Below are 13,539 nucleotides of genomic sequence, written 5' to 3' on the forward strand. Positions count from 1 at the left end.
CCAATGTGTCTATGGCGATCGCATGGCTGTTTGCTCGATTTTAATACAGCTGTCAGCAACAGGTGTGGCTAAAATAGAAGAATCCACTCATTTGAAGGGGTGTCCACATACTTTTGTATATATAATGTACATGTGGTGCTACTGCTAGCAATAGCAAGGCATACATGTATTCATCATGTGTTTAGAACGACCGAGTGTGTTGGGAAGAGTAAGGTCTTATTTTTCACATGAGTTAGCAAAACACTATTGAGTCACAGCATGATGAACAAAAAGAAAATCGAGCAGCAAGTACAAAACATTCCACATTTATTGAGATGATTTCACGATTCCAGAGCACAAGTGTGCGTATAGCATGATTCAGTGTGTGCGTACGTTTGTGTGACAAAGTGTGTATATGACAGAGAGGAAGGCACTGCGCGCCGACCAGCAATAAACATATCTAAAAACCTTACTGCCTAAACGACATTACTTCATCCCATGCACCACACACACTTCCGATATTATTCCAATTTCAAATACCCTCCTATCATCATTTAAAAAGGAGTCGTAACTCCTGTGCGTGCGTTTCATGTTTCTCCCTAGCTCTATGCCAGCGTAACATACGTAGCATCAGTGGTAACACCACAGTTGTTATCCTTCATAGACATCAGTATGTACCCGTCGTTTCCCCAGTAGGTTGACCAGGAGTTCTTCACCAGCCAGTAAGGCTCCGCCTCCATGACACCATAACCCACTGCAAGCACCGCGTGGTCCAGGGAGTCAGTTGTGTTTCCTAGGCGTGAGGGAGAAGAGATTGCGTGAGAGATCGCGAGAGAACAAGAGCCCTGGGGAACACCTCAGACAGATGTGAAGAATAGCTGTGTATGTTTACCCTATAGCAGGCGCATTCAACTCTTACGCTACGAAGTTTGGAGCCTGCTGGTTCTGTTCTACCTCATAATTAATTGCACCCACATGATGTCCCATGTCTAAATCAGTCCCTGATTAGAGGGGAACACTGAAAAACCGCAGTGGAACTGGCTTCGAGGTCCAGAGTTGAGTTTGAGGGCACTATAGTATATAACTCACCACATTTGGGTTCATAGTAGACCCCGTGGCTGTAGAAGACAAAGGACCTATGTCCTGCGTCAATACTGATGGCCACTGGGCCGTGTTTAAACAGCGCCACCTTCAGGGCCTCGGCGTCACCTGACGTCACGTTGGTGTAGCTCTGGACACGAGCTGTCAGCTGGGATGTGTTGACGTGACACAGGCCGTTCTGTTAGGAGAGAGAGTCATACACTGGGTTCAAGTACAGTATATTGTAAAGATTTACATGTCCTGTTAAGACATGAAAAGGAGCAGGCAAAGCATAGAGCCCTGTGGATTACCTCTAGACAAGCCATCTCTGTGTGTGTCTCACCATGCCCATGTAGGAACCATAGGTCTCTGTAGTTGCGATGCCTCCGTGTTTCATGATCCACTCGTAGGCCCTCCACTCCTCTCCTCCGTCACATCCATTATTACCAAAGCCCCAGCTACAATCTACCAACATCTGCTGAGACAAGACCTGAAGAGACCCTGACTACAGGGAGAAAAGAGAAGAATTGACAATTATAACTGGGTGAGAAACATTCTACTTCTCCGGGTCAATAAATAAACCCAACAGAAGACTGGAAATGAAGAGTTGAGGGGGGGGGCCCCCCGAGAGACCAATTATTGTTTTTTCACAGCAACTTCCACAGCTGCATCTGTGGGTTGCTAGGAGGTCAGAGGGGAGGAATCTGATTGGCCCCCTGGGAAGTAGTATGTTTATGAACCTGCCAATGCGGCAGGACACAGCACCTCCTGGTCACTTCCTACTGAGAGGACAAGCTCATTTCCTTAGAGCTGGCAGAGGTACAAAGGAGGACCACTGACTAGACTAACAACCATCAACTCAACTCACACCGCTCAACTCTCCCAAATAAGTCCCAACTTCACCTTAAATAGCCTCCTTTGTAAGTTCAACAAACTCCTTGAACCACCACACGTGGCTCATTAAAAATCTCCTGAACTGCCATCAGCTACTACTGCTAATGAGTGTGTGTTGGTCAAGGGAATGGTGAATCCTCAGCCCATAATAAACCCGTCTTGAACATTTCTAGAGTTGCTAGGCAACACCAGTGAGGACGGAATGCCTGTGGATTATGGGGTGCAGGGAGACCAGAGATGGTGGTGATACATGCAAGTATATTACAGCTAGAGATCTTATAACACCTCAACCACATAATTGTCAAATACGTGAGAGAAAATAGTGTTCACAAGCTACAACTAATTGTGAACAACAAGTTGATATTATTTATTTTCCTCCATTGAAAAACTTCAAGTCATTAACATAATGTGTAGGAATATAAGATAAATATACAAAGCAGAGGACTAGAGGTCAAGAGGGAATTAACGGTCAATAGAAATAGTAGTGTCAGTTCGACATCTGAGTATGGGGTTCCAGTCAGGGACTCATAGCTACATGTGGCAAATTCTCATTGGTCCAAACATCGAGCCTGGGATACTTGGTATTTGGCCAATTTTACTGCACGATATTATAAATTGGTCAAACACAGTCTAGGCTTGAGTATAAACTACATCCCGTCTCTTTGTTAAGTGGAGAAACATTGAGGAGATGTTTATTCTTCCATCTACTTTCCATCATAACAACTGATTTGTTCTTGGAATATATTTCTCTCCCTGATTTGCTTTGGGGTCTGTTATTGAAGAACATCGACCGCTAACAAAGGCAAATACGTGAGAGGAAAAATAAAAGTTGACATCCTATTTATTTTCATCCATTTTACCTTCTGAATAAAAGGACAATATTAATGATCATCCTCCTTAGGGATGAGCTACAGCGCTGACTGTTGATATTATGGGTAGAAAATCCAATTAATTTCCATCATTCATTAAGTTGTTGGGTAATTTAGAACCTTTCAGTGCAGCCTAAGATGTTATTGAAAAAACCTAACTTGCTATGGCTTTACTTCACCTGTTCTGAAGATGGAGGGGGTGTTATAAAAAGAGGATTTTTGTGTAGAACACAGATCAACTCTACTTGACCATATTACCGGACAGCAATATGGTCAAGTGCAGCAAAAAAAGACCTAGCAAAGCTACAGCTGGCTCAAAACAGAGCAGCATGCCTTGCCCTTAACAGCACTAACATGCTTGATAGTCTTTCCTGGTTGAGGTTGACGAGACATGAAATGCGTCACTTCTAGTTATGAGCCATAATACTGTGATGAAAATTCCAGATTGTCTGCACAAGCAAATAACATTCAGCTCAGACACCCATACCCAAGTCCGAAACACATTCACAGCAACGCACAGGATTCAGAGAAAATTACTCAAGCAAACAGCAAAATTCCCTTGAAAGAAAACTGATTAAAGATGTCATGGTACACAAACAGGGTTTTATAATTTACTGGAATTAAATTGGCCTGTGTGCATTTTACTTATCAAACAACTATCACAAGCGCACAGCATACACAGCCTAGTTTGAGTGAGATTTCTCCTGCAGCTTCTCTGCTGGAGTAAATCATGTGCTTTTATGAGCCCATTCATTGCACAACATTTTTAATATGCAATAATGTCTTACAGTTAGGGTGCATGTTTTTTTTTTTTTTTAATAGCTATTTGTATCTAAACTGGTAATTGAAGCACATCTCCCATTCACCATCAAGTGCAGGCAACCTACTATCAGTGGGTCACCCACCATTTTACAACGCTGGAGCTGCATTAAAAAAAATACTTAATTGTTTGAAACCTGAATGTTTGTCTTACCTTGCGTCAAAATAGCCTATAGGCTAAATCTGACCATGGCAACATGGAGGCAATTATTTTATAGAAAAATAAAAAGTTTGGGGAAGCTTACAATTTATCCTACTATTCTGCGTGCCAGTTACGATTTTCAGATTTTTCATGGAAGTTCCATTTCAATGTTTTTAATTTCTCAAAATCATTGTCACGTGCTTAATCATAAAATCTTAAGGCCAGGTACTTCTGTGTGCTCAGGCGCACGCACGCACCCTCAACATTATCAGGAGAGAGGAACCATACATGGCTATTGTTCACATTGTCTTTTTGTTTGAAGGGCTCAATGAAACAAATCTCTTAAATGGTTATGAAAAACCTAAAACTTGTTTCTCACCAGTGTAGCAGGTTAATCTGTCACATGCCCTGTTTAGAATGGGGTTTTTCCAGGTGCCCTGTTCAGAATTGCATTTTGGCAAACATTTGAAAATGACATTTTATTGGCTGCTTCATTAAATTAGTTGCATGTTCTGTTAAGATGCATTAACATGGTCCAGCGCCACCTTTTCCAAACAGAAACCCTGGCAGACACTCTTGTTGTATCGTTTGTATATCGTTGTATTTTACATTTATGTGACTGTCCTTTGTCTATCAGTGTGTTTTTGTGGACCCCAGTGAGAATAGTTGCTGCAAACGCTAATGGGGATCCAAATAAACAGCTATAACACACGCCAACTGAAGTTATTCTAAAAATCACTGTGTGAGATATTACTTTCAGGAAGAGAGCGCCCTCTACTGCTCCAGTGGCGGCAAAGCTCCAACATGAACCACAGATGGCCTGGTCCTTCACCGGAGTCACAGCACCTAGAAAATACACACAATGTTGTCACACGCATGCACACGCACATGGAAGCTGGTGGGTGGAACTATAGGAGGACGGGCTGAGTAGTCTCTGGAATAGAATAAATGGAACGGTATCAAACAAACATATGGAAACCACGTTTGACTCCATTCAGTTCATTCCAGCAATTACAATGAACTCGTCATCCTATAGCTCCTTCCACCAGCCTCCTCTGCTCAACACACACCATAGAGCCTCCAGTCCAGCTGATCAGGGACCTGTACTCCAGTGTATAGGTGCATGGGGAACGGCAAGCCGTTGTTGGGCCTCTTCCCTCCATTTCTGCCCCTCATAGCAGACAGCTCCGACATGGAGAGGTCAGACAGAGAGTTGACCGCCAGGGAGAACGACAAGCCAGCACGGTTCATAGAGTGGACATACCTGGGAGAGGGAGTGATGGAGGGAAGAGCGAGAGGGGAATAGAGGAAGACAGAATTTGTAACCAAATTATATTCACCTAGAACTCTTTCAATCACTCATTTGTTGCTCTTGCCCTCTCCCCCCAGCACCCTTACCGGAGGTTGTGAACGAATGCGTGCTCCCTCTTCTCGTGCTCTCTCTCATCACCATAACGACGACCAAACTGCTCCTTGAAGTGGCCGAACAACCGCTGGGCGTGGCCTAACGAGGAAGTGTGAATCAGATCTTTCATCGGATTGGCCAGCAGGTGGTCCTCCACCCCTAGACCAGGAAATGAACCACAGCTCATCCCTGAAGAGAGAGATGTGACCGACAAGAAAGTGATTAAGATTGTTTGCTAATTGTCACATGGCTTGAGAGCTGTGTGTGTGCGCATGCGAACCATCAGGCAGGGCGAAGACTTTGGGGTCAAACTTTGAGCTGAACTCCTTGTAGTCGACCAGATATTTATCATAATGGGACCCCAGCAGGGTGTTGTAGCCCATCATCTCGTAGTGTAGGGGCGTGGTCAGCTCAGCTCCTCCCATAACCCCTCCTTCAGGGCGTGTCACCCAGAGTGTGTAGGTATTCTTCTTATGTCCGACTACTGTCACATTCTGCCAGACCTCACAGAGCACACCTCCATAGTACTCCATCCTGAGGAACTACACACAAAGACCATTTATTACAAATAACTTTTCAAAACTACCTGTATTAATTGAAAAACTCAACTACCACACACACCATAAACCCCTGGAGGTCAGGTAGGGATCCTTGAGGTGTGACTGGCTCTTCTTTTGTGCCATTGACCTGGAAACACTTCATAATGTTTAGCTCCACCTCTGTGGTCTCAGGAGTGATCTTATAAGATGATCCCCAAGGAAGCTCCATCCCCATCTGGTACGTCGACACCTGACCTGCGGGTCACCATGACAACACACAGAAAATAAGAACTGAAGTTGACTGCGTGTTAGTGCTGGACTGTAAGAAAAGTCTGCACACCCTAGAATAGAGTTAGAGATCCCTGGTCTTAGTGGCCCTCTCCTCATCTCCAGGATTTTATAGCGTGATTTAAAAGACGCTGTAGTTGACAAGTTTCACTGTCTATAAGTGCTGAGGTTTCAGTCTACTGACCTTGACTCAGAACAAAGGCCTCAGTTGCACACGTGATTCACTGACAGTGCGTCTCAAATGACATCCACTACAACCCTGCTGCTAACATGCACTATTTCTGATCAAAGCTGCAGCACTCCTCAAAAGGACGTAAAAAAACACAAAACAGGTCCTGTACACCCAAGAACAACCCCTAGCCACTTGTTAAAATCTGCAAGGATTTTATAGACATAAGCAATATGGTGGATATTCCAGCTTGCCTGAGAGAACATGGAGCCATATTGCTTGACTATTGTACAGCTGGTGTGTAAATAGATACCGTGGTAATAGTCGATGCGGCTGGTCCTCTCCTTTAGGTCGAACCAGGCCTCAAATGGTTCCTTTATCTCAGCATAGGGCAGGGAGATCACACCTGATACACAAATGTAATTAATAAACTAACTGTAAGTCACTCTGGATAAGAGTGTCTGTTAAATTATTAGAATGTAAATGGTGTAATCTTGTAGTTACTGACAAGTCATGCAAAAGTACAGGATATATTATTACCATACATTAAGTCACCACTCCTCAGTTCAATAACAATAGGTCTCACTCACCTTTGACATGGTATGCCTTCCCAAAGTCTGGGACTGAAGGGAGAGCTTTTCCCTCTGTGGCTGTGGAGAAAGAGCATGTCAATGCCAGAGGTGTATGAAGAGGTCATATTCCAGTCTACCCTTAACCCTTCTCATACTATTACTGCTAACATTACCCCTCCGCTGTGACCTAAGAGAAGAAAGTGGGTTACAGATGTGGAGTGGGGTTTGTGCTTGTTGCAGGACTACTAAGTAAACAACACATAAGATAACAGTAGAGACCAGGCGTGTGACCACCACGTGCCAAAGTCTCACGCTGGTGGTGTGATTGGCTGGATGACCTTAGAGGACTTAGACTGGGCAGACAGACTGAGACATGAGGTTTGCTTTTCTCACTCACTATTGTTGAAAAACAGTAAATGTGTTGCCTACTCTAGTCAGAAGCAACGCGAGTCAACAGTCGAGGCCCACAGATGGTATTTTAATATATATATATCCATCCTTTTATTTAACTAGGCAAGTCCGTTAAGAACAAATTCTTATTTACAATGACGGCCTACCCCGGCCAATGCTGTGCGCCGCCCTATGCGACTCCCAATCACGGCCGGATGTGATAAAGCCTGGAATCGAAAAAGGGATTGTAGTGACTGAGATGCAGTGCCTTAGACCGCTGCGCCACTCGGAATACACGAATACAGTTTAGAGATAGTGTTCATTTTATGCCAAATTACATGCCAGTTTACAGTGAGTTACTCTAAATAAATAAAAAATGGTTTATCACGATGTTGTACCTAAATCAGTTTGACATAGTAAACTACTTAGGCTACATAGAGCTAGCGTTAGCCGACTAAACTCGTCTGGGTTCATTCCCCATGTATTGGAGTTTAGTCAGCTACAACAGAGCAGTATCCTACCCGTGAATCAGAATCAACATTTGTTTACCAGTGCTACATGCAGGGTCTTGTCACAGAAGTTACCATAATTTGAACCCGCTCATTCCAAGATATTTGACTTGGAGTTTTAGCAGTGCGGTCGGGTTGCCCCGGTGTCACGAGATCTGTACAGGCGCGGCAACAGTTGTGTTCCCAATTAGCATTTTATCCAAAACACAATTCAGTTCATACAATAACACTACAAATAATTGTATAGTAGGCCTACATTTGGTTGAGTAAAGAGGACTCATCGAATACACAAAACGATCAGAATCTATCACCTTTTAATTAACTGTCTTAACAAAAACATCTCGAGATCTTACCTACTACGCTCCACAATAGCACAGTTACAATGTACCAGTCCCTCATAGCTTCTTTTCGTAGGTTGTTCTGCGTGTATATGAGCGCAGTCAGAAAGACATAAACATATCGTATTGTGTTCTGCAACGACTTGAGTGATCCAAAATGTATCGAATTTAAGTCCATGCTGTTAATGATTGGCATCTATGTTGGCCAATCAGATGGAAGTCCTGATAGAAGCCCTCCAATCACAGGACAGGGGTGGGTGGGTGAATTGGGCAAGTCATGCGATTTCGGTCGTATATGGATTTTTGGTATTTATTGTGCATTTCTACAGATATTTTGGCATTATTCAGCATCTTTAGAGTCTGTCAGAGAGAAAATGACATAATCATGTGCATTTACTGTCAGGGCTTTTATCGCATTTGATAACATTCCCCTGGTCTTCTATGGCTGTATTCCGCAGTGTGGCAGAATGCCATTGCCTCATAAAACGACAAATACAATTGCGAACCTGCGACACTATGTGGATCCATGTTCTTACTGTCAGTGACTATATGTGAGAAGGACACTATTTCGGAAACACATAACTAAAATTGTGCGTAATTGAGTCAGATAACAAATCAGTAGTGTACTCTGTCCACGAGATTACAAAACTGTAGTTTAATCGAGGTATTGATATTTAATTGATAATGTACAATACCATTATTACACAGAAACATTCATAAAGGTTGATTCGTACAGTTAATTTAACTTCACAACAGAGAACCAGAACTGCGTCATAATATATTAGTCAAATACCTGAGTTTTGGGCTTGAAGTCTAAACGGTGGAGGTGTCAGAATACCCACAAAACCCAAACAGGGAATTGGTTTCAATCATATTTCCACCATTCATTTTTTCCATAGGGGATTTTAGAGACACTTAAAATAAGGGCTGCGTTTCGTGTAGGCTTACCGTGGCGTGATGTTTTGATAACCATCTAAATCTCTCCTGGCCAAATTGACTTGTCAATATATTCCACTCAGATACGAAAATGCACATTAGCATAAAAGTAAACATGCAAGACTACAAATCCCTACAAGCTCCTGCATTTTATCCCTAGCTGACACCTTTGCTAACAGGTATTGTGCCATTAAAAACTTGCACAAGACAGTTCACAGAATATGTCAATTTAAAGAAATGTAGCCAATTTATTCATTACTACATTTAGCCAACATTAGACAGTTAATCCCTTAGATTCTCGATTTGGCAGTCTCGTCCAGATCATCATGGCATTTGTAGTTCTTTATGACACCCACATTAGCAACTAATTATCATTTCATTTTGGGGGGGGTAAATTCAAGAAAATATATTGATAAAAGTCACCTTGTCCGAAAGAGATTTAGACGGTTATCAAAACATTACGCCAGGGTAAATCTACACAAAACACAGCCCTTATTTTAAGTGTTTCTAAAATCCTCTATGGGAAAAATAAATGGTGGAAAAACAATTGGAACCATTTCCTTGTTTGACAGCTAGGTTATCGCTATTATGACTCATACTGTGGAATAGTCCAAAAAGTACCAACTCCAAGCTAAATTAAGTGCAGCTCAAATACTCTAAATTGTTTACTTGACATATGTATGACACAAGTTTTTAGATTACACATTTTATACAGCAGTTTTAACATAACGAGTTAATGTCTTTGTTAACTAACACACTGTCATATGCATTTCCTCCCCCTAGTTTCCTCTTTCTAGTTCCTTATTATTGTGCAATTCAACCGTGATCGATTGGGCATTTATAAACCACTAGCTAGGCTTGAGGAAGTATAGCTGACCCTATCCTAATTTAAAACAATAGCCCTACACTGCCCTAACTGAAATGAATTTGATTGATCTGGGTCTCTAAAACTAGCCATACAGGTAGGCTAAAACTATACCCATACGTATCCTACTGTAGGCAACACAACCCAACACATACTACCAGCAGCACTACCTTTTATATGTACAGATTCTGGTGGGAAGTGTAGTGTGTGTGTGTTATTCTGGGCGGTCAGCCAGGTTAGTTCTGATAGGTAGTGTAGTATCCATCCAGTGGTTGGGGTTCAGGATCATGGAGTTCCACACAGATGCTTCTTCCTCTGTTGAATCCATCCAACACACTGCCACTCCGTAGCTTAGACCTGTAACACACACCTTATTACAATGTCATCTGTGCATACACAGTGCGTATCTATCTGTGTGTATCTCACCTGTCCCACGGCTGAGTCGGACCCCTCCCAGCAGGTGTGTTTTTAACCCTTCACGGTGCCAGACAGTCAGCTCAGCACAGGCCTCTCTCAGGTCAGCAGGCTGGAACCCGTCATACACCATGGTGTGGTTGTAGGTCGGACTGACCGACCGCTTAACCACGCGTGTCTTCTGACCGCTCGACCGGCTGGTGTCCGGCAGCACGTAACTTGGATTAAAGTCAAAGTATGGTTAAAGAACAGTCATTATACTGTAAACACAGTCGTATTCCACTAACTCTAGACCCCCGTTCCACAAATCCAGGCCTTGAGAACGGCCACACTGCAGGTTTTCTTCCTACTCCTGACCTCTGAGCTCTAACCCACCTCTTGATGAAGGAGTCCACGGCACCCCCTTTGGTGGAGAGAAGACCCTGCGCTTCCCGCAGCCAGATGTGTAGCTCCCCTGTTAGAGGTAGACCTCCACCTACACAGAATACGTTCAGAGTAAGTTCAGACAGAGAGAGTGAGTGAGTATGAGAGAGAGAAGGAGAGAAAGTGAAAGAAAGTGCTGGGTGTGTGTGACGAGCGTAGTGAGCTCAGTTTACCCTCGGACCCTACTGGGATGAACTTGATAGAGAGCAGGATGTTTCCTCGACTACTGATAGACTCTGGACTACACTGGACCTGAGAGAGAGAGAACAGAAAAAGAGGAGAGCGGGAGATTGAAGAGAAGAGAGATTAGGTTAGAAGGGTTACATAAGAGTTAGTTGAAATTCTCAGCACCTTCTCTTCTCCTGGCCAGTTAAGACCACATACAATGCAAGACTTACTGCATGCTGTGTTGTGTTGTGTTGTGTGTGTGTGTGTGTGTATACCAGCTCTTACCCGTGGCTGTAGCTGGTACCAGTCAGAGCGTGTATGTTTCCAGTCCCAGTGAGCCAGTTCAAGCTCCACCTCTCCTAGGAACAGGTTTCTGCCCAGGGGGGCAGCGTGCCACACAGACAGGTTCAGAGTCCTTCCACGCACCTCTGACACACTGATCTTATACTGAAACAAACACAATTATACTGAGAGACACAAGTGATTCATACATTCACATGTACATCAGACAAGACAGACAGAAAACAGACCGGCAAGTAGACAGAGAGAGGTAACAAACAAGACAGATGCTGAGGGAAAGGAATCGAGAAAGAGAGTGTGTGTGCTCTCACTTTCAGTGTCTGGTCAAAGACTGGGTTGAGAGTCTTTTTCTTCACTGATGTTTTCTTCTTACTGTGAGATGACTTATCAGGCAGGAGATATGCCTTCACATACCTACAACACACGCACACACACACACACGTCTTAACACAAAACAAGTGCTTCTCAAAGGGATAGTTAAAATCAATGATGCCTGTAAGCATCCTCGAAACAGCAACCCTACTTTACTTACGGGTCGGAGTGGTTCTTGCGTGCGGCGGCCAGGTCTTCACAGCGACACACTCTGATCTGCAGCTCCTCCCTCTGAGTGTCATAGTCCAATGAGAATAGGACACGCCCTTTCACCTCCACTGCTCCGAACTCCCCCGAACTGAACAGACTCATCATACTGCCACTCAACTACGTACACACACACATACACACGTGTTTTGTATGTATGTATGTACAGTTGAAGTTTGAAGTTTACATATACTTAGGTTGGAGTCTTTAAAACTCGTTTTTCAACCACTCCACAAATGTCTTGTTAACAAACTATAGTTTTGGCAAGTCGGTTAGGACATCTACTTTGTGCATGACGCAAGTAATTTTCCCAACAATTGTTTACAGACAGATTATTTCACTGTATCATAATTCCAGTGGGTCAGAAGTTTACATACACTAAGTTGACTGTGCCTTTAAACAGCTTGGTGTCACGTTCTGACCATAGTTCTTGTGTGTTTTGCTTGTTTTAGTGTTGGTCAGGACGTGAGCTGGGTGGGCATTCTGTTGTGTGTCTAGTTTGTCTGTTTCTATGTTTGGCCTAATATGGTTCCCAATCAGAGGCAGGTGTTTTGTGTTGTCTCTGATTGGGAATCATATTTAGGTGGCTTGTTTTGTGTTGGGGATTGTGGGTGGTTGTTTCCTGTCTTTGTGTTTACTCTGCACCAGATAGGGCTGTATCGGTTTGCCACATTTTGTTATTTTGTATTGTTGTAAGTGTTCACGTTATTCGTAATTAAACATGTTGAGCACTGGCTACGCTGCGTGTTGGTCCGATCCCTGCTACACCTTCTCTTCTCTTGAAGAGGAGGAAGGCTGCCGTTACACTTGGAAAATTACAGAAAATGATGTCATGGCTTAGAAGCTTCTGATAGGCTAATTGACATAATTTGAGTCAATTGGAGGTGTACCTGTGGATGTATTTCAAGGCCTACCTTCAAACTCAATGCCTCTTTGCTTGACATCATGGCAAAATCAAAAGAAATCAGCCCAGACCTCAGAAAACAAATTGTAGACCTCCACAAATCTGGTTCATTCTTGGGAGCAATTTACAAATGCCTGAAGGTACCGCGTTCATCTATACAAACAGTAGTACGTAAGTATAAACACCATGGGACCACGCACCCGTCATACCGCTCAGGAAGGAGACTTGTTCTGTCTCCTAGAGAATAACGTAATTTCGTGCGAAAAGTGCAAATCAATCCCAGAACAACAGCAAAGGACCTTGTGAAGATGCTGGAGGAAACAGGTACAAAATTATCTATATCCACAGTAAAACGAGTCCTATATATTGACATAACCTGAAAGGCCGCTCAGCAAGTAAGAAGCCACTGCTCCAAATCCGCCATAAAAAAGCCAGACTACAGTTTGCAACTGCACATGGGGACAAAGGTTGTACTTTTTGGAGAAATGTCCTCTGGTCTGATGAAACAAAAATAGAACTGTTTGGCCATAATGACCATCGTTATGTTTGGAGGGAAAAGGGGGAGGCTTGCAAGCCGAAGAACATCCCAACCGTGAAGTACAGGAGTGGCATCATCATGTTGTGGGGGTGCTTTGCTGCAGGAGGGACTGGTGCACTTCACAAAATAGAGAGCATCATGAGGCAGGAAAATTATATGGATATAATGAAGCAACATCTCAAGACATCGGTCAGGAAGTTAAAGCTTGGTCGCAAATGGGTCTTCCAAATGAACAATGACCCCAAGCATACTTCCAAAGTTGTGGCAAAATGGCTTAAGGACAACAAAGTCAAGGTATTGGAGTGGCCATCACAAAGCCCTGACCTCAATCCCATAGACAATTTGTGGGCAGAACTGAAAAAGCTGGGAAGCTTGTGGAAGGCCTACCCAAAAACGTTTGACCAAGTTAAACAATTTAA

General features: G+C 43.3%; 2 protein-coding genes across 2 annotated transcripts; both read right to left on the bottom strand.

Annotated features, from left to right (window-relative positions):
• Positions 1 to 289: 289 nt before the first annotated feature.
• Positions 290 to 8,165, bottom strand: zgc:110239 (C1 family peptidase). The gene is made up of 11 exons (XM_023976514.2): positions 8,009 to 8,165; positions 6,775 to 6,834; positions 6,498 to 6,590; positions 5,810 to 5,982; positions 5,469 to 5,730; positions 5,182 to 5,377; positions 4,854 to 5,047; positions 4,538 to 4,629; positions 1,403 to 1,564; positions 1,069 to 1,258; positions 290 to 772 (listed from the first exon to the last, which is right to left on the bottom strand). Exons 1-11 carry the CDS (start codon positions 8,052 to 8,054, stop codon positions 585 to 587), a joined length of 1,656 nt encoding a protein of 551 aa, XP_023832282.1. The 5' UTR covers positions 8,055 to 8,165; the 3' UTR covers positions 290 to 584.
• A 1,340-nt stretch (positions 8,166 to 9,505) lies between these two features.
• Positions 9,506 to 11,930, bottom strand: sytl1 (synaptotagmin-like 1). Its single transcript, XM_023976515.2, has 7 exons — positions 11,632 to 11,930; positions 11,411 to 11,513; positions 11,085 to 11,246; positions 10,805 to 10,883; positions 10,584 to 10,683; positions 10,221 to 10,426; positions 9,506 to 10,151 (listed from the first exon to the last, which is right to left on the bottom strand). The coding sequence occupies exons 1-7, from the start codon at positions 11,784 to 11,786 to the stop codon at positions 10,009 to 10,011; spliced, it is 948 nt and encodes a 315-aa protein (XP_023832283.2). The 5' UTR covers positions 11,787 to 11,930; the 3' UTR covers positions 9,506 to 10,008.
• Between the last annotated feature and the right edge of the window lie 1,609 nt (positions 11,931 to 13,539).

The sequence above is a fragment of the Salvelinus sp. IW2-2015 genome, linkage group LG31 (genome assembly GCF_002910315.2).
Source record: "Salvelinus sp. IW2-2015 linkage group LG31, ASM291031v2, whole genome shotgun sequence".
NCBI lineage: Eukaryota > Metazoa > Chordata > Actinopteri > Salmoniformes > Salmonidae > Salvelinus > Salvelinus sp. IW2-2015.